This window comes from Onychomys torridus, chromosome 6 (genome assembly GCF_903995425.1).
Source record: "Onychomys torridus chromosome 6, mOncTor1.1, whole genome shotgun sequence".
NCBI classification, from domain to species: domain Eukaryota; kingdom Metazoa; phylum Chordata; class Mammalia; order Rodentia; family Cricetidae; genus Onychomys; species Onychomys torridus.
The window spans coordinates 43,759,798-43,779,541 of NC_050448.1; the positions used below are offsets into that span (position 1 = coordinate 43,759,798).

At 38.6% G+C, this 19,744-nt stretch overlaps 1 protein-coding gene across 1 annotated transcript in view; it reads left to right on the forward strand.

The window, feature by feature from the left end:
* The window catches only part of Lekr1 (leucine, glutamate and lysine rich 1), a 170,630-nt gene that overhangs the window by 52,423 nt on the left and 98,463 nt on the right, over window positions 1–19,744 (forward strand). The window contains exons 4-5 of the mRNA XM_036189266.1: window positions 7,385–7,504; window positions 9,211–9,386. Coding sequence (XP_036045159.1) covers window positions 7,385–7,504; window positions 9,211–9,386 — 296 coding nt within the window. The remainder of the gene's footprint in view (window positions 1–7,384; window positions 7,505–9,210; window positions 9,387–19,744) is intronic.

A 19,744-nucleotide genomic window follows, 5' to 3' on the forward strand; every position in this document is an offset into this window, starting at 1 on the left:
AGATGTGGCCGGTGCTGCCACTGCTCTAAAGGGAACGTACTGCCAACCTTGGCAGCCATACCAGCTTTCCACCATAGCAAATATAGAAGACACTCAACTTATACAAAGAAAAAGGTGGTTTTGGCTTGGTTTGGGGGCTTCTGTCTGTGTTTGGTTGGTCCCTTTGCTTTGGGCCTGTAATGAAGCAGCACATTATGATGAGGAGAAGGCAGGAGAGCAAGACTGATTGTCTCATGGCCAGAAAGTGGAAAAGAGAAACAGGAAATGATGAGAGTCTTACAGTCCATACCCCCAGTGACCTAAGACTGCCCTGAGGCCTTGCCTGTGAAAGTGTTCCACAGTTCTGCGCTGGAGAGCCCAATCCTTTAACATATGGACCAAACCCAAACTATAGCAGCAATATCTACATCCATCCATATGATGCTAATGCCATAGGGGGAAGACTATAGAGTATGGGTCTGTCAACATTTTAAAATGTTTGCCAACTGCCTGGGGAGGCTAGACCTATCTTAGTAAGATCCTTTGCAGAGATGCCCTATTACGGTGTCAGGGTTTGACCATGAGTGTCCCCATTGGCTCCTAGTTTAGACCACCTGGGGCCTAACTGGTGGTACTGTTTGAGGGAGGTTCTGGGTCCTTTTGGACTGTGGCCTGCCTGGCAGAAGTAAGTTACTAGAAGGTGATGGATGTCTGCTATGGCCAAGACTCTCTGCTTCTTGATCTGCCTAGGCGTGAGAGCCTCTGCCATGATGAGCATCTGCTGTCACAGCCCCACCATGCTCTGCTCACCTTCAGTTGTCTGTCAGGTGTTTCTCTAATGAGAAAAGTAAGTAGCCCCGAGGTCGGTGGAGTGGATCCCAGAAGCCCTGCCCTGTGGGCACCAGCCTGGGAAAGACAGTCAGCAGTGGACAGCCAGCATTGCCTAGCCCAGGAAGCTAATCCCAGTAAAGCTGTGAGGGCAGGGTGCCCAAGACCTTGAAGGTCCATCTAGGGTGTCATGAGACGGCATATGGACTGAAAGATTATTCTGAAATATTATGATTCATAGTCTACTCTGCTGAGATTCAGACTTGCTTTGATCCCGTTATTCCTTTACTTTCTACTCTTTCTCCTTTTGGGGTAAGGATGTTTATTCCTGCCCCACTGTTACATGCAGATGCCTTCCTTTTTGATTGCACAGGGTCAGAGCTGCAGTCAGCCTATCTTGAATCACAGCACAGACAATACATGTTTGAGTTTATGCTGAAATGACTTAAGACTGGTACTTAGGATGGAAATAAATGTCTCATACTTGAGGAAGACCTATGTGTTGATGACGCAAGTGGAATGCCGTGGTTTGAATTTGGATTGTCTATGGCCAAACTCACTTGAAATGTATTCCTTATTGAGAGTTGAAATGTATTCCTTACTGAGAGTTAGTTAGGAGAGTCATTAGGATGTAATTAAGGCTAAGTTGGTCCCTAAGGTTGGGCTACTGGAACTTGGGTCTTATCAGAAACAGAGCAGAGTCTTGAGCTAGAACATTCTGTCTCAGCATGCCACTCTTCCTCGCACCATGAGACGCTGAAGAAACTGCCCATGAGCAAGAAAGACTTCACCAGATTTAGTAGTACTTGACCTTGAACTTCCCAAATATACATGCATACATACATACATATAGACAGACAGACGGGCAGACAGATGGACACTATAGGCCTGTACACGCCAGGAAAGAACTCAGTTACTCAGCTGTATTCATAGCCCATTAAAATATAGATTGATAGGAGATTGGCTGAATCTATAGAGTGCAGAGAAGGAGGCCTGCTGTCCCTAAAATAATAGCAATATTTGAACAAATATTTTATATGAATAATGTGATTTTATTAAGAATAAGGTAAAAGGGATTTCACAGCCTGGTCTACAGAGTGAGTTCCAGGATAGGCACCAAAGCTACACAGAGAAACCCTGTCTCAAAAAAAAAAAAGGGGGGGGGATTTCATTTTGCCCTCAAATTTTCTTCTATCCTCTTACCATCCAGACAATTATAGTAACTATTTTGCCTTCAATTTTTGTGTGTGAAATTATGTCTCATAATATCAAAATATATTTAATTTTTAAGTTATAGTTAATCTTTTTAGTTGTTTGCTTTTTGAGACAGGATTCCTTGGTGTAGCCTTGGCTGTTCTGGAACTTGCTTTGTAGACCTGGCTGGACTTGAACTCACAGAGATCTGCTTCCTCTGCCTCCCAAGTGCTGGAATTAAAGGCATGAACCACCACCACCCAGTTTACAGTTAGTATTTTAAAACTTGTTCTGCATTAATAAACCTAAAGAACATTATGTTTAATTAAATCAAAATAAACTATTTTAATAGCCTAACCGTGTATTAAAGAGATTGTGGAAAAATACGTGAATAATCAAAAGCAGAATAATGCCTAGATGAGTTTCTGTGATTGAGGTAAACTTAAAAAGCGTGCGGATTCGGTCCAGTGCAAGATGCCTTTCTCCTACGTTGTTGGGTCCATTAAGTGTGTTAGTAACATGTGGAGTAATGTTTGTGTTTTAACACTTAAATGGCCTTAACAAAAGATAAGGGAAGTTTTGGTAAGTAAAGATTGTGTAGAATGATGTGAGCTCCACATTAGCCTTTTAGATGAAGCAGATGACATTCAAAAGGGAACTAAACATTTCATTGCCATTTTAAATAGTGCTTTCCATATTGCTTCTGTTCTCTCTTCTTTCACGCTAGAGACGTTTCTGCCCAGTGCATTCTCCTGCTGATGGTTTTGAAGTTGCAGTAGCTACTGGTAATAAGTAAAGTGCTTGGTTTCTGCCCTAGAGTTTCTTAGAGTGCTTATGGTTTCTCTGCAACACGAAAATTCTTTCTGGTCTTATTGAATCCTTCGTGATTTATCTGTCTATAATATGTGCACTCCACTTTCTCTATTCCTGCTTTCTTGAAAGGCAATCTAATTTTATGAATGTATTCGGGTGGTGGTGAATTCCAGAAGCATGCTCACAGGAGCCACTTTTCATAATTGGCAGCTTATGTCCACTTGAGGAATTTGTTTCCCAGGAGCTGAAGACTAGCTTGTCTTGATGGATTTCTTCATTGCTGTACTAATTTCCCCCTTGATATTCAGAAGCTTTCTCCCATGGAACCTTGATAGCGTGTGATCCCCAAAACTCACCACTTCAGTTTTTTCAGGCTCCAAGCTTCCATCTGTCATCTTTGATTGCTGCAAAAATCAGTTGGAGGGGAAGACTTTAAAATAATCTTTAGACCCAAAACCTTGACAGAAATAGAATGTGTATCAGAGGCGGTAAAATCCCCAAAGGTATGATCAGCTTTCTTGTATTTCTTACATGTTTTACTACAGAGTGGAAAAGAGTTAAAGGGAGGGGTTTGAGGTATTTTCCTTGTGGTTATTTTCATTATGAGCGATATTAATAGGTGATTCAAATAAAAATAATAAGAGAAGTTAATCCCTTTCCCTTCTTTATTTTATAACTCAGTGATTCTCATCCAATCCAGTTTTATCAGGATGATGAGGAAAAGCTGGGAAAGAGATAATGGTAATAATGTTCTCATGGTTGCATAGGCGAGAGGCTTATAAGTCACCTAGCTCCCGGAACAGCATTCTCTCCAGTAGAACAGCTTATGCTGTTAGTCTCCATTTTCAGGAACACTCTCTGACTAGACAACGTGATGTCCTTAGAACAACGTCATGTTCAAACTCTGTGCAGAATTATGACAGCTGGAGAAGACGGTGTGCTTACACAGTTCATACTGTACTGTGTCTTGTGAATTGTTTTACCAAATGATGTATACAGTAAAAGTGAACATCAGGCTTTTCTAGGCATGTAATGTTTAAGCATATTAGTTTTATTTGAAATAAGTAAGTATCAAGCATAGCCAAAACACAATGATTACTATTACCAACCTTCTCAGAGAGTATAGCCAGAAGGCTCCAGATATTTACATGTAACATTCATTTAGGAAATATTATAAAAGAAATGACTTTGTAAAGTATTTTAGCATTTACATTTTTAATTAAACAGTAAAACATTTCATAAAAACACAGGCTAAGAATTCTTTTCCAAGTAAATTTTGGTAGTTGAAGTAGTCTATAAATCAAATCATGTTTAAAGTACATTAAAAAAAATCTTAACATTATACTGAATAAACTCAAATTACTTTCTAATATTTCTATGTATTTTCCCATTTATAAACCCAAGATATGCATTTACGTATGTAATCAGACTGTTTGGGTTTTCAAACAGTCTAATATTTTATTTTGGAGCAAAGCATAAATTACCTTCACTGTAAATGATCTAAATATTGTAGGAAAAGACCCTTAAAGTCTTCCTGCCCATTCTTCTCAATCTGCTTTTGTGCCTCAGGTAACCCTGTTTCAATACTGGCAAAGGTTGTTCCCATTTTTTCTAAAGTTTTAGCGACCATATTAGTTACTCTTTTGTAGTTGTAAAGTTTATTTTGCCTTACAGCACCACGGAGATAGAGTCCACAGTGCAGGGGAGACATCCAACAGGCAGACATCGCGGCAGAAGCTGGAACTCCCAAAGCCTTTGCCCAGTGACATAGTTCCCCCAGCAAGGGTGAAAGTCCTATAACCTCCCAAGACAGCACCATCAACTGGGGACCAAGTGAGCCTATGAGGGGACACTTTTCATTAAACCACAACAAATACATACATACACATATACATATACATATATACATATACATCTATATATATTAGGTGGCATGTATATATTAGTATGACACTACAAACACATAGTTTCGTGTCATACTTAGTGATGTGTAAGCTACATCTTGCCTTTTCTTCTCCTTGATAAAGTCTTGACATTCTTTTCATGCCATGACATAGAAATATGTTTCATCTACAACAAAGGGATTGACTTCATCCATGACATGAGATCTACTTTTTTCATGGCAGGGATCACTTCATCCATAACATGGAAATCTACTTCATTCTTCTTGTTATGTTTTGTTTTTCCATAACAATTCCATAGGCTCATACTTTATTTTATTGTTCTTCTAATAATGGATATGAATGGGAATATACTGGTCATGAAGGTTATATTTAAAAAAAACTAAAATAGTATATACTTACAATATTTAAGGCATACCTATTATTTTATACTAGAATTTATACTACAGATATATCTGACATAAAATTTACTCATTGTATGTGCACAAGTCATACAATTGTAACTTCTAAATTTGAAATAATTTTAAACTATACAAAGTCTCAAAAGTAGTGCATAGAGTTTATAGACCCCAGATTCTCACAAATTTAATGATTTATATAGCTATGGTACAAATATAAATTATAAATTTATCTTGGTACAATATTGTTAACTGACCTCCAGATTTTGACTTAATCATTTTTTCTGCTAATATTGATTTTTCCTAGTCCAGAGTTCAGTCTAAAGTGTCTGTTGTCCTTCAGGTTCCCCTTTTTTTCAACCTTGTGACAGTTTCTCAGCCCTTGCCTTTCATGACTTTGGGACTTCTAAAGAATCCTGGTCATTTCAAAACTATCTTGCAATTTGTGTTTGTCTAATATTATCTGTGATTATAATGAGATCATTAGTTTTTAGGAAAAACAAAACACCACCAAAGTGATGTGCCCTTCTTAGTGTGTCTCAGGTTGTACAAGATGACATCAGCATGCACTGGTGGGTTGACTCCTGTTTCCCCAGGGAGTTTCTGCTGTAAAATCATTACCTTTTTCTAAATAACATTTTGGGGCAGATAACTTGAAACTGAACATGTTTTAGCAATAAAATTAGTCTGAAATAATTTTTTATTGTGATTTTATTGTAGATATTTTCTCTTGCCTTTATTTCTTTTGCATTTATTAACTAAAAATCCTATGTGAGGAAGGGGTTTCTTCTCTCTCTTATTTATCTGATTGATGGATATGCTCGGTTTTGTTTTCTGGGTCGTAACCTCAGACATTCAGCATTTCAGATTTGTCTCTCAATGTAGAGGAAACTCCTAGCGAGTTTATTCCAGCACTGGTCATAGACTCCAGCAGCAGTGTGTACATGTCCCATGGAAATGAGATGAGGACAGTTTCTAAAGGAGAGGGGAATCTCAGGTGACTGTCATGTAGTCACAGCAGAGTACTCTAGGAAGCCTGCTTCTTGGCAGAAAGTCAGAAAATTCATGACAGCAACATAGGAAACAGAAGAAAAGGAGAACGTTGTAATTCTGTCAGCAAATAATAAATGTAGTTTGGCGTAGAGTGTTTTAAGCAGTGAGGATGATGGGAACACTGAATGTAAGGTAATAAAAAGTGTTATTTTATCAGTATTGGAAAAATGAGGGGCAGCTGGCAGGTGTGGGGTCCAGCAATGTTAGGAAGATCTGTTCCTATTTGCTGCTCGACTACAATGTTGATTTTCCTTCACATTTCTGTAGCAGAACTGTTACTAACCCTGGAGGCCAATTTTCCCAGTTCAAGGACTGCATTATCCAGTTCCGCTTGAAGCCGAGTGTAATCGTGTGGTTTAAATTCATCAGAAGTACTCAGGGGTCCGTTGAGAAGATTGATTTTAAAAGCATTATTCTCTTGTTCCTATTGATCAGAAATGGGAATGCACTGGCTGAAACTTCTGTGGCCACTGTGGACCTTGACAGTCAAGTGCACATTCCCACATGATAGTCCAGCCAGTGGGGAGTGCTGTGGGTACTGAAGATTACAAACTACCACAGCAGCATGCTTTGTTTCAAGAAAGGGCTTTCTCTGTAGTACTGGCAGGCTCAAAATTCACTGTTAAGAATAACTCAGCCTCCAACTTGCTGTGATCCTCCTGCCTCAGCTTCCTGATACATGCCACCAAATCCTGCATGTTTCATGAGAAATTGTGTATGTATGATGATATTCAAGTCTTAGTTATATGTAGCAGGACCATTTTAACTGATTTGTATCTAAATTAAAATATTAAATAATAGAAACATGTTATTTAGTAGCATAGAGATAAATACTAGAAGAAACAGGACAAAACTGTTTGGCAAAGGGAATTGGGATAAAAGCAAATGTTTACTAGTTTTTTTTTATAATAATTTCTGTAATATTTAACATTTTAAGTTATGTACATCATTAATAAAATCAAATGAACTTTTTCTATTTTAATTAGTATTTATATATTCACTCCTCACCTATTAGTATTTCTCTTTTCATCTGGAATAACAACTGTGTTGTTTGGTTTTCTGCATATTTTTTATACAGTTGTTTTCTTAATACAGTATACATAAAGATGAGTAGTTTTCTTTAGCTACTTATTTTAATTATATTCAATTTTAATTTTAAAATGCTATTTATTAGGAAATATTGAGGCATATAGTAGTATCATTTGTTTATTTTTTTAGAGTTCAAGATGCAAACATGCAGATAAAAAAGCAACAAAATGAATTTCAGAGAGTACAGGAAGAATTAGGTCATCTACAACATGAGTTAAAAACCAAACAAAAGCAATCTCAAGTCTTCAGGTAAGACTATCTTTAAGAATTGAAAATTATAAATATTAAAATTATAAAACAAATTAACTTTATGAATATTCAAACATTTTCATCATATGGCTTCTAATCTTGAGAAAAACTGGAAATAGCTTCATTTTTTTATTGTCCTTATATCAACTAAATTGTTTTACTAATAAAATGTAATTGAGCAAACAACTTGTTCTGTTAACACCTTGTTTTTGTTCTTTCTCTGTAGTGACAGCAAAGTAGCTAATGCATTTTTTGTGTGTATGTGTAGTGTGGTGACTAGTGTTGTGTGTCTGTGTGCGTTCATGTGTGCATGCATGCATGTGTGTGTGCATGGTTATGTCTTCCTCTGTTGTTCTCTATATTATGTTTTGACATAGGTTCTCTGACTAAACCTGGAGCTTACCACTTTAGCCAGACTGGCTGACCAGCAAGCATCAGGGATCTTCTCACCTCTGCCTACCCTACACTGGGTTTGTAGGCATGTACCATTGGGCTGGCTTTTTACATGAGTGCTGGGAGTCTGAACTGAGGGCTTCTGGGTGGCAAGGACTGTACTACTGAGCAGCCCCTCTAGTTTCCTCTTGGTTAATAGTTCTTGGCCATTTAATGTGATGGAACAGAAAACCTTTCTCTGTGATAATATAGACCCTGAAATTTGGAATTCTCTAGCGCAAGTAATGTTAATCTCCTTCCATAGAATTTCTGGAAGGTTTGTAATACATAAAGATAAAATCCAGTGTACAAACAAACAAACAAACAAAAACCTAGGAAATACATGCCCTTAAATATACTGAGAATGTTTATAAGAATGATTCTTTTTTATTTCAGGAACTTTTAGCACTTAGAAAAAGAAACATAGGTTAAATTAAGGTGATAAATGGTACAGATTTCAAGATAACTAAAATAATAAATAAATAATGCCAGATAAGTATTTTGGGTGTTGGGTTTTTGTTTTAATCTACATTCTAATACCACAAACATTTTTTTAAAGTTCTCTGTGTTCATGATTTTTAAAGCATCTGTTGTAAGCCATCTGGCCGCCTGTCTACTTTTCATAAATACCTATATATAACTGATAGTAAAGAATTATTGAAGGGATGCATGAAAGAAGTCTGCTCACACCTTTACCTGTGTGAAGCGCTTTGCCTGTATCAGTGTATGTACACCACATGCATACAGTTTCCCCAGAGGCATTGTATCTCCTGGGACAGGACTCATAGAGATTGTGAGCTATCATGTGGGTGCTGGGGTCAAACCTGGGTCTTCTGAAGAGCAGCCAGTGCTCCTAACTGCTTATCCATTGCTCCAGCCCCACCCCCTAGATGCGCATCTTTACTGTTATAATTCTCTTTGGCCCATTTCAAGAAAGCCAGTAGTGACTAGCAGCCCTGATTCCCAGGTGCTTGGCTCCTGCTGTCAACTTGGTCTATGTCTGGAGTACTGCATATGAAAATGTCTGTCCTCTTTGTAGTTAAAATATGAAAACAGAAGAAATTTGGCATTGCTGTATACATCAGTATTCCTTCACTAGTCTCAGGTTACATCTGTTGGCTCTGCATAATCTGTTGAAAGTTTCCTTTCACTTTCAAGATTATTTCCATTAAACAGTGGATTATGTGATCATGATAAATCACTTTTGAAGAAATATGTGCTGTTGTGTTTTCTGTGTTTAAAAATTCTAATTTTTTTTGTTTTACTAATTGCAGTCAAAAATTGTCAGAATACAAATACTTCTGGAATAAGACCCTTTTATTACTTACTTTTACTAAAAGGGAACTAACCAGTATTAAATATGAAATACATGATAATTTTCAAAACTGGACTTCACTGAAAGGAGAAGTTTTGCTACAGATTAAATCTATAAGTGATACAGCCTTGGCAGGTTTGTTACTTATATTTATAGCCTAATTGCTTTTGTCTCTAACTGGTACATCATAGTTATGCAGTCAGTATTTCTTTGTGTTCTGGGACTTAGGCTCTACTTTTTATTACTAGTTGGTATTGTAGAAAAAACATTAAGGTCTAATCTATTTCTGGAATTCAACAGTTATACACTGATCTAACATAAGCTGTGATACATCCATTTGTAAGCTGTGGTGAAACTCTGATTACCCTTGTTAAGTGTGTAGATTTGTTTAACCTTTTTCTCTTCAACTCAATGGTTGAGTACTGATATAAGATGAGCCCCCCCAAATAATAATTATAAATATTGAACAAAAATACTCAACGTTGCTGAGAGACCAAAACTAAGCACATAAAGGCAGAAATGTCACAGACTGGACAAAGGTATTTACTCAGTGAAAGATGGCAGTCTGAACAGGCAGCATGGTGTATTACATCTGTGTGACCTGTTGGGAAGAACTATGGAATACTCACCTTGAATGACAGGTCTGGGGAGGATGAAGAAACACTTGATACACAGAGGAATGTTAAGATGTGGAGATTATTCTCTAAGGTTCTGTAGTGGCACAGTCACATCATTATACATTTGCTAAAATTGTAGAATATACAACCAAGTGTGACTCCTAGTGTAAATGGTGAGCTCTGGCTAATAATAAAATGTCACACTGTTGGTTCATCTTGACCAGATGCACCATTGTGGTTCAGGATGTCACTAGGAGGGGAGGCTGGGGGTAGGGATGGGGAGAGAGGGGTGTGTAATAACTCTGCTTTTTTCTCACTTTTACTAAAACTGCTTTAAAGACTCTTAAGATGATTTTAAACATTGAGAAGTTACATAAACTTGGTGAATTCCTGTAGTTGGTTGTTTTTACTGGCTCTTTACTCTTTTGCAGGGCCCACCGCCCAGCTCCCTAATATATACACGGAGTCGTTCCACCTTTTCCTCAGCCTTCATCTTCCTCTATTTCTGTGTACCTTCCTCTACTTCTTTCTCCGTGGCTTGCTGTGGAACTGGGTGGCTGGTTCCTGATATTCTCCTTCTTTTCTTGTTCCTTGATCTCTTCCCAGATCTCTCCTCCTATTTATTCTGTCTGCCTGCCAGCCCCACCTGTCCTTTCCCGCTGAGCTGTTGGCCGTTCAGCTCTTTATTAGACCATCAGGTGTTTTAGACAGGCAGAGTAACATGGTTTCACAGAATTAAACAAATGCAACATAAAAGAATGCAACACATCTTTGCCTCATTAAAACAAATGTTCCTCAGAATAACCGAATGTTAACACATCATAAAATAACACTCCACAACAAATTCCTTTCCTTTCTTATTTTTTAAAGGACAGTAGACTGAGGTCAGGATATAGTTTATTCTACATAAAAGCAAAAATTATGAAAGAAAAATGTGTTCTTCTAACCCTGAAGATGAGAAGACAGAGATGAAGGCAGACCCATCATCTAGGAATAGCCAGGGTCTGAGACAGTGGGGAGGGAGCAGATTTTACATGGAAATAGTTTCCATGTCTCCAGCTTCTCTCTGGAGTGCATATGCACAAGGAAGACTGAGCAGCCCACCTGAGACTGAAATGATTGACCCTTTAACAGACACCTTCCCTTGGGGTGACAGACTTTATAGTTTGAATTTAGCTAAATTAACTGCTCATTAAACCAAAGAAGAACAACAAAAAAAAAGGTAAAAAAATTTTTTTAAAGAATTGATGTTGATGACTATTTTACTCTGTGTTTATCTGTGTACCTGGGACCCAAGGAATTCTGAGAAGGCTTCACATGTTCTGAAACTAGTTACAGACAGTTGTGAGCCACCATGTGGGTGATGGGAATTAAATCTGGGTCCTCTGAAAGATCAATCAATGAATCAGTGCTCTTAACTGCTGAGCCATTTCTCCAGCCCCCAGTCTCCATAATGTACCACCTACAGTGTTTAGTACACAATCCAAAATTTTTCTTTTCTTTTCTTTTCTTTTCTTTTCTTTTCTTTTCTTTTCTTTTCTTTTCTTTTCTTTCTTCCTTCCTTCCTTCCTTCCTTCCTTCCTTCCTTCCTTCCTTCCTTTCTTTCTTTCTTTTTGTTTGTTTTTTGTTTGGCTTTTAGAGACAGGGTTTCTCTGTGTAACAGCACTGGTTGTCCTGGAACATACTCTGCAGCCCAGGCTAGCCTTAAACTCAGAGATCCTTCTGCCTCTGCCTCCCAGAGTGCTGGGATTAAAGGTCTGTGCCACCACTGCCCAGCCCCAAATATCTTAACCTGGAAAGAAATATTAGAGATATGGTTCATGTTCCCCCAAATAGAGCATTCAACACAGAGCAGACCCAAACGGCACCAGGTGTTGTGTGGGAAGCCACAACTCTTCTTTCTTCTCTGTATTGTACTTTGGAGGTAGTTTTTATAAATGGAAGGGTTGTGGCCACCCTATTGGACAAGTCTCTCTGGGTCATTTTTCTAATGATGTGTGCTATTTTTGTAAGCACACACTGTCACATTTTGGTAGTTCTTTGTTGTTGTTGTTGTTGTTGTTGTTTGGTTGGTTGTTTTTTCAAGACAAGGTTTCTCTGTGTAGCTTTGCGCCTTTCCTGGAACTCACTCTGTAGACCAGGCTGGCCTCGAACTCATAGAGATCCACCTGGCTCTGCCTCCCGAGTGCTGGGATTAAAGGCGTGCACCGCCACCGCCCAGCTACATTTTGGTAATTCTTACAACTTTTTTTATTTTTATTTTATTATCTGAGAACAGCTGCCTTCAATGTTAGTATGATAACTCTTTTAGGATACTATATACTCCACCCATATAAGAAGGTGTACTTAGCTTTAACAAATTCTGTGTTCAGACTGCTTCAAAATCAGCCATTCCCATGTCTCTTCACTCTCTTTTGGGCTTTCCTCTTTCCTGAAACAGAAATACCTGTTTGGTTGTAGGTTCCAGCTCACCCCTGCATAAGCTGGAAAACCCCATTTTCCCACTTCTCCCAACCCCACCTTTGCTGAGAAAACTCTGAACAAAGAAATGGCACACAAGTACCCATCCAGGTACCTAACTTTTGGCCATACTTGGGCACAGTCCCAGCTCCTGGCTGGCATGTCATCACCCCTTGCCTAAGGTCTATAAAACCTCCCTGCTTTGGCTCAGGGACACCACTTCTCTGGCCTCTTTCTCTGAGGCCAGTGAACCACCTGGGAGTGGCTTTGTTCTCACTAGCCCTGTTGTTATACTTGTAATTTGGCTCATTCTGTCAGTGAGGAAACTTACTATCTGGGAAAAAATATCAATACCAACATTAGGTCAAGTAATAACCCCACAGTGGATGCTAAGTGTTGGAGAAAATGGAAGAGTTGTAGACCTCTTTCCCTTAAATCAAGAGCTACAACGATTAAGCTTAGGAAGTCAAAAGCCAAGATAGGTCAAAAGGACTGAAACAGATTTTCAAGTTGTGAATGCAAAGAAAAAGTTCTTGAGGGAACTAGGGGTGAACACACAGAAGAAAAACAGCTCTGTTACTAATTCATTACTGAAAAAGCTTTTACCCACAACATTCTCTTAAGTTAAAGTTTAATTTAGAGCAAGTCCTAACCAACCTTCAGTTCATGAAGGTTGAGAGAAGTTAGAAAACTATAAGAGAAAAACTTGAAGCTAACAGAAGTTGGTTCAGGAGATTTAAGGGGGAAATGTCTTCATAAGATAAGTGTGCATGACAGGAGCAAGTGCTGACTTAGAGGCTGCATCATGTCATCTGGAACATCTGGTTAAGACAACTGATGAAGGTAGCCTCATTAAACAACAGACTTTCTTTGGGGGACAGCATCTCAGCTCATGTCAGCCTTGAACTCCCTGTGTAGCTAAGGATGACCATGAACTTCTGGTTTACCTGGGTCCACCATCACACTTGGTCTTCTAAATACCAGGCTTTCAATGAAACAGCTTTATGCTAGAAAAGAACACTAAAATTTAGGACTTCTCATAGCTAGAGAAGGCGTTGCCTAGCTTCAAAGGCTCAAAGGACAGGCTGACTGTCTTGTTAGGCGCCAATAAAAGCTGACTTGACGTGGAAGCCCCTTTTCATCTGTCATCCTCCAGATCCTGGGACTTTTTGAGAATCATGGAAATCGGCTCTGCTTCTTCTCTATCAGTGCAACAACAAAGCTTCTGGGATGGCAGCACATCTGTTTACAAAATAGTTTCCTGACTCTTTAAAGCCTACTGCTGATAACTGCTGCTCAGTAAAAACGATCTCAGCCTGGTGGTACGTGCCTCCTCCTCCTCCAGCAGCATGAAAGCTTGGGGATAACTTATTCAAGGAATTCAAGGCTATCTTGGTTAGCATGCTGAGATATAGTCTCAAAGGAAAAACAAACAAATTCCTTTCGAAGTATAACTTCACCCAAGAACTCTAATGGAATTTAATGAGATTAGTAATGTTTTCATGCCTGTTAAATTGGTACCAGCCATTTTCCAGCCTAAGGATCAGGGAGTGGTTTGACTTCAAGTCTCACTGTCTATAAATTTTATGTTTATCATTATCAAGGAAAGTGGCTTCTCTGATTCATCTAGACATAGTAAACAGAAAACCTCTGGAAATGATTTCCTACTGTAGATGTCATTAAGAATAAATACTATCCTTAGGCTTCACCATATAGATGTGTTAAGAGCATTCAGGATTCATGTCAAAATATCAATATTAACCAAAATTTAGAAGAATTAATTGTAACCAGCATGGCATGGAGATGTCAATACATTAGTGGAAGAAGTAGTTGTAGACAACGTAGAAATAACAGTTGTCCTAGTTGACTTTCTGGAACTGTGATAGACACTGTGAGACCAAAGCAACTTGGAGAGGAGAGGCCCTCTTTCATTTGATAGCTTACAACCCCCTATAATGGTAAGGAACTCAAGGCAGGAACTCAGTGTTGGGACCCAAAGTAGAGGCTGTGGAGCAGTGCTGTTTGCTGCTTTCCTCTCCTTGACCAGCACAGTTTGCTTCTTGTACAACTTAGGACCCTTGGCCTGGGGGTGGCCTCACCTACAACGGACAGGGCCCTCTGACATTAATCATTAATCAAGAAAATGCCCCACAGATATGCCTACAAACATTTTCTCAGTTGATGCTCCCTTTTCCTGATGACTCTAGTTATGACACATTGACAATAAAACAAAACAACAAAACTAACCAGCGAAGCAGCAGAACTAAGGTCTGATCGTAGTGCTGCTATTTTTTGTGATAAAATTTTAACAGATGATTTCATTCTGCATGAGCAAAGAGTAGTTTCTTGAAATAGACTACTGGGGAGATACTAATCAACATCACTGAATTGATAATAAAGGATTAAGACTGCTACGTAACTTGGACTTCTGGGTAAACGATGCATTAGAAGGCTCACCATGTTGGAAGTGGAAGATGGCTGCTCAGAGCGTAAGAGCCCTTGTTGCTCTTGCACAGAGGACCCAGCTTGGGTTTCCAGCACCCACATGGTACCAAGAGTCAGCTGTAACTCCAGGTCCAGGGAATCTGACACCTTTTCTGGCCTCCATGGGTGTTGTATACCTGTGGTGCACAGACATACATGTAAGCAAAACACCAATATACACAAAATAAAAACCAATCTTTTTTAAAAAGATGCTTGTCACTTTTGTGTACCACTTTCCTCAAAGATTAAACCATTTCATCTCATAGAAAAACTCTTTAATCAGGGAGGTAAACAATTCAGAATAGGTTCAGGAAGTCCCCCAAACTGACCAGATTCCCCAGTCTCCTCCTACCAAAGTACACAAGAAAAGCTACAGAGAAGACTGTGAGACCAGACCAGCTGCCTGGGAAAAGCAGATTTAGATCAGTCACTTGGAGAGAACTTTCTCCAACCTGTTAAGCTGCCTACAGGCTATGCAGTGTACTCTAGGTTTCCTGCTTTTATGAGCTGTCACCCAGGCTGGGGTGGGCCTTGGCGATATAGCTGTCTGAGTCATTTCTGTTCTGTAAGTAACCCCAATAAAACTCATGGTTCATCAATTTGAACTTTGCTGGTATCCCTACTTTGGTCTGTGCCATAGGCTCCCTATCTGGAGTGAGTAGATTTGTGTGTAACATCTCCCCATAAGAAGTTTTGTCATGGTGGTATATGCCTTTAAAGCCAACACTTGGGAGGCAGACACAGGCAGATCACTGTGAGTTCAAGGCCAACCTGGTCTACAGAACAAGTGTTAAGACAGCCAAGACTATACAGAGAAACCTTATCTTGAAAAACAAAGCAAAACAACAACAAAATTTTTTGTCACACAACAACCACTCAAACTTGGTGAAAGAAAACAGTCAAGTTGATACACAATAAGCTGCTTCCTTGCAAAAGACAGGGTCTGCAAATGAACTTATTAAGCCAGGGAGTTCTCGACAGGGAAGCAGGCTGGGTGCCTGGGGGATCAGCACCCAGCTACATACAGGTCCTCTGGCATCAGTGACCATCTGACTGAGTTGGCCACCTTGGAGGGAGGAGTCAAAACCTCAAGAGTGACACTGTCCACACCCAGCAGTCCTTCGGCCTCAGCAGTCAGGGTGGAGTGCAGGTGTCTGAGAGAGCCACCAGAGAAGGACTTGCAACCTCTCCTTCACCACACACCAGAAGGACATAGAAGACCAAGGTTACAGAGGGAGTGGCTCCCAGTTGACACAACATCCAGTAGATTCAGCTTGAGTGAAAGCAATGTCTGAAGGTGACTTTTCCCCCGACACAACTGTGTCAGTGAGTAACACCATGTATTTCTTTCTACTCATTTTCTGTTTTCTTAATCTCCAGTCTCAAATATGTCTCGTGGTAGTTTTGCTTTTGTATGTGTATTGTTCAGTTAGGTTTTCAGATTACTGGTGTGTTTGTCTACCAGTCTGCTGTCAGGCACTCTCTACTGGGCTTTTCACCCTCGTCACATCTACTTTCCCTTTTATTCCTTTATCATTTCCTTTTCTCATTGTTTTTCTTTCCTTACTTCCTTCTTATTATAATCTAAATTATAATACCAAATATACAGGACCAGAAAACACTTCTCTAGTCATGTAATAGTTAAAATACTAAATAAACATGATAAAGAATGTGTATTGAAAACCACAAGAGAAGACCAAGTCACCTATTGGAATTTTAAAAGCCATAAGGGCTTAGAGCAATGTATTTCAAGTTCTAAGACTACAGGTGCCATTGCAGACTACTCTTATGCCAAAATTATATGTCATAGTTGAAGGAAAAGTTAAATGCATACTAAGAGGATTCCAGAACACCAAGCCAGTCCAAAGAAATACTTTGGATTCAGGAGAAGGAAAAGCATGTCTAAGAGACTACAGAGGAATTAATGTTGCTAAGGCTGTGGTAAAAGAGAGTAGGTATAAAACACTAAACACTATAAAATTAGCAAAATGGTATGCATTAATACATACCTTTCATAACTTTGAGTATAATGTTCTTACTTTCCTATTCAAAAGACACAGTCTAGCTGACTGGATTAGAAAACAGAATTGTCTTTTTGCTGTAGATAGTAAACACACCTCACTAACAAAGATAAACACTGTCTTGGGGTAAAAGAATGGAAAAGGGTATTTAAACAAATGAAACCAGGAACCAAGCGAGTATTGGTATTCTAATATCTGACAAAGTAGATCTCAAATCAAGACTAATCAGAAGGTCGCTTCATTCTAATCAAGGTGGCAATCTATCAAGAGGACATTACAGTTCTAAACATATCTGCTTCAGACTTGGGTGAATTCACTTTCATAGAACAAATACTAGTAGGTATTAACACAGAGACTAGCACCAGCACAGTAGGTTACATCAATACTCCACTGTCACCAGTAGACATGTCATGTGGACAAAAAACAGAGCAACACCTGAGTTGAGTGGACTGAAACTTCTATAGAACATTTCACCCAAACACTACACAATAGCTCTTCTCTCAGCAGTCAGTGGGGCTTTGTTTAAAATAGACCACATAGTGGGATACAAAACAGTTTTCAGCAAATCTAGGAAAACTGAAATAACTTCTTGTTCTGTTTGACCACACTGGTTAAAGCTAGAAATCAATAGCAAAAGGAACTACATCATGAAAATTGAACACATTATTGAATGATGATGGTTACATCCTTGAGGAAATCAAGAAAATTTAAAAGTTCCTAGAATAGAAGAAAAACAGCATAGCAAACCTATAGGATACAGTGAAAGCAGTTAGTTCTAAGAGGGAAGTTTGTATGTATACTATAAACACATTTAAAAAATCAGAGAGAGCGCAGGTAAGTAATGATCCATCTTAAAGCATTGGAAAAAGAACAAACTAAATCCAAAAGTACTAGGTGGGAGGAAATTAATGAAATTAATTAAGACCAGAGATGAAACTACTTAATTAATGAAATTAATCAATTAAGTGAAAAAATAGGAAATCAATGAAATAAGGAGTTGGGCTAGGTGTGGTGGCACACAGGTATATATATCTCTGTGAGTTTGAGACCAGCCTGGTGTGGTCTATGTAGTGAGTTCCAGGCTAGTCAAGACTACATAATGAGACCCTGTCTAATAAACAAAAACAAAAAAAGATAAATAAAATTGACAAATATTTAGCCTACTTAAGAGAAAGATATAAAACACCCAAATTAATAAAATAATAAAATTCAGGATGAAAAATGAGGCATTAGGTCAAAAAAGCAATGAAGTTCAGGATCAAAAGGACATACTTCAAAAAAACGTATATTCTACTAAGATGGAAAACCTGAAAAATTAATGAATTTATAGATTTATCTGGCATATCAAGTTAAACCAAGAAGAGATCAGTTATTTAAGTAGAACTATATAAAAAGCAATGAGATTAAAGCAATTTTTAAAACATGTTTTAAAGGTTTCCCAATTAAAAAAAAAATGTTTAGGTCCAAATGAAGTCACTACAGAATTCAACTAGACTTTTAAAGAAGGTAAAACCAATGCTTCTCAAATTCCTTAACATAGGAAAAACATTTAAGAATTATTTTTACAAAGTCAGTACTACTTTAATACCAAAAGAGAAAAAGATACAGAACAAAGAAAACTATAAAACCACTCTCCCTGATGAACAAAGATACAAAAATCCTCAACAAAATCTTGCAAACTGAATACAGGAGCACCTGAAAAAGAGATCAAGTTGGCCTTGTTCCAGAAATGTAAAGATGGTTCAACAAACACAAATTAGTAAATGTAACCTACAGCATTAACTAACTCAAGGACAGAAACCACATGAACATTTCATTAGATGTAGAGAAAGCCTTTGACAGAATCGTTTCATGACAAAAGTATCAGAGATAATAAGGGTTGGGGGGACCTAATAACATAATTTGAAACATAACAGGAATGTAACTGAAAGGCTATATATGACAAAGCTATAACCAACATCATGCTTTAAGGGGGAAAAATGGAAACATTCTCATTAAAACCAGGAACACCACATTGCTGCCACTTTCTCTACTCTTACTCGATGTAATGCTCAAAGTCTTAGAGCAATAAGACAAGCCAAGGAAATACAATAGATACAAACAGAGAAGCCACAGAACCCTTATTTTCAGATGATATGACCCTAAAGACTTCTCAAAAAAACTCCAAAAGTGATCAAAACTTGCAGTAAAGAGGCAGGATACAAATGTGCATACAAAATTCAGTAGCCTTCCTATAGACAAATCACAGACATGCTGAAAAAGAAATCAGGGTGATGGCCACATGCACGACAGATTAATAACCCCTTGGAGTAAATCAAGCAAAAGTGAAAGACGTCTACAATGAAAACTTTAAAACTCTGAAGGAAGACATTAGGTGGAAGACACCAAGACCTACGAAAGAACAAAAATTGATAAACCCCAAGATTATGAACGCCTGCTCCTCAAAGGATGCCGTTAAAATTGTGTGTGATGATGGATAGCTGTCCTAGAGGGAGCACTTCCAGTTCACCAAGGGAAACTGAGCAAGGCCCTGCTGATCCTTGAAATTTATGTTTTGGTTTACATGTCACCTCCTCCAGGAGATCATTGTGGAATGTTTTACAGCCTTCCTATCTAAAGGTCTCTATCCTTTGTTTCATACTAAATAATATGTGTCATTGTTGGGAGTCTGCTTGTCAACTTGTTGACTTGTGGTGTTGTTTACCGTCTATCCTCCGCTAGGCTGTAGTCTCTGAGTAAAAGAGCAGGGCTTTAAAGCTGGAAGGTGGAAATGCACACACAAGGACAGCATACTCAGTTGCCAGACAAGAGGTGAGTGCACACAACTCGTGGGTAGGTGCAGTTGAGATCTTGCTATGGTAAGAGGTTTTTTCCTCCTTCCTCACTACAATCTGCATGATCTCAGCCCCAG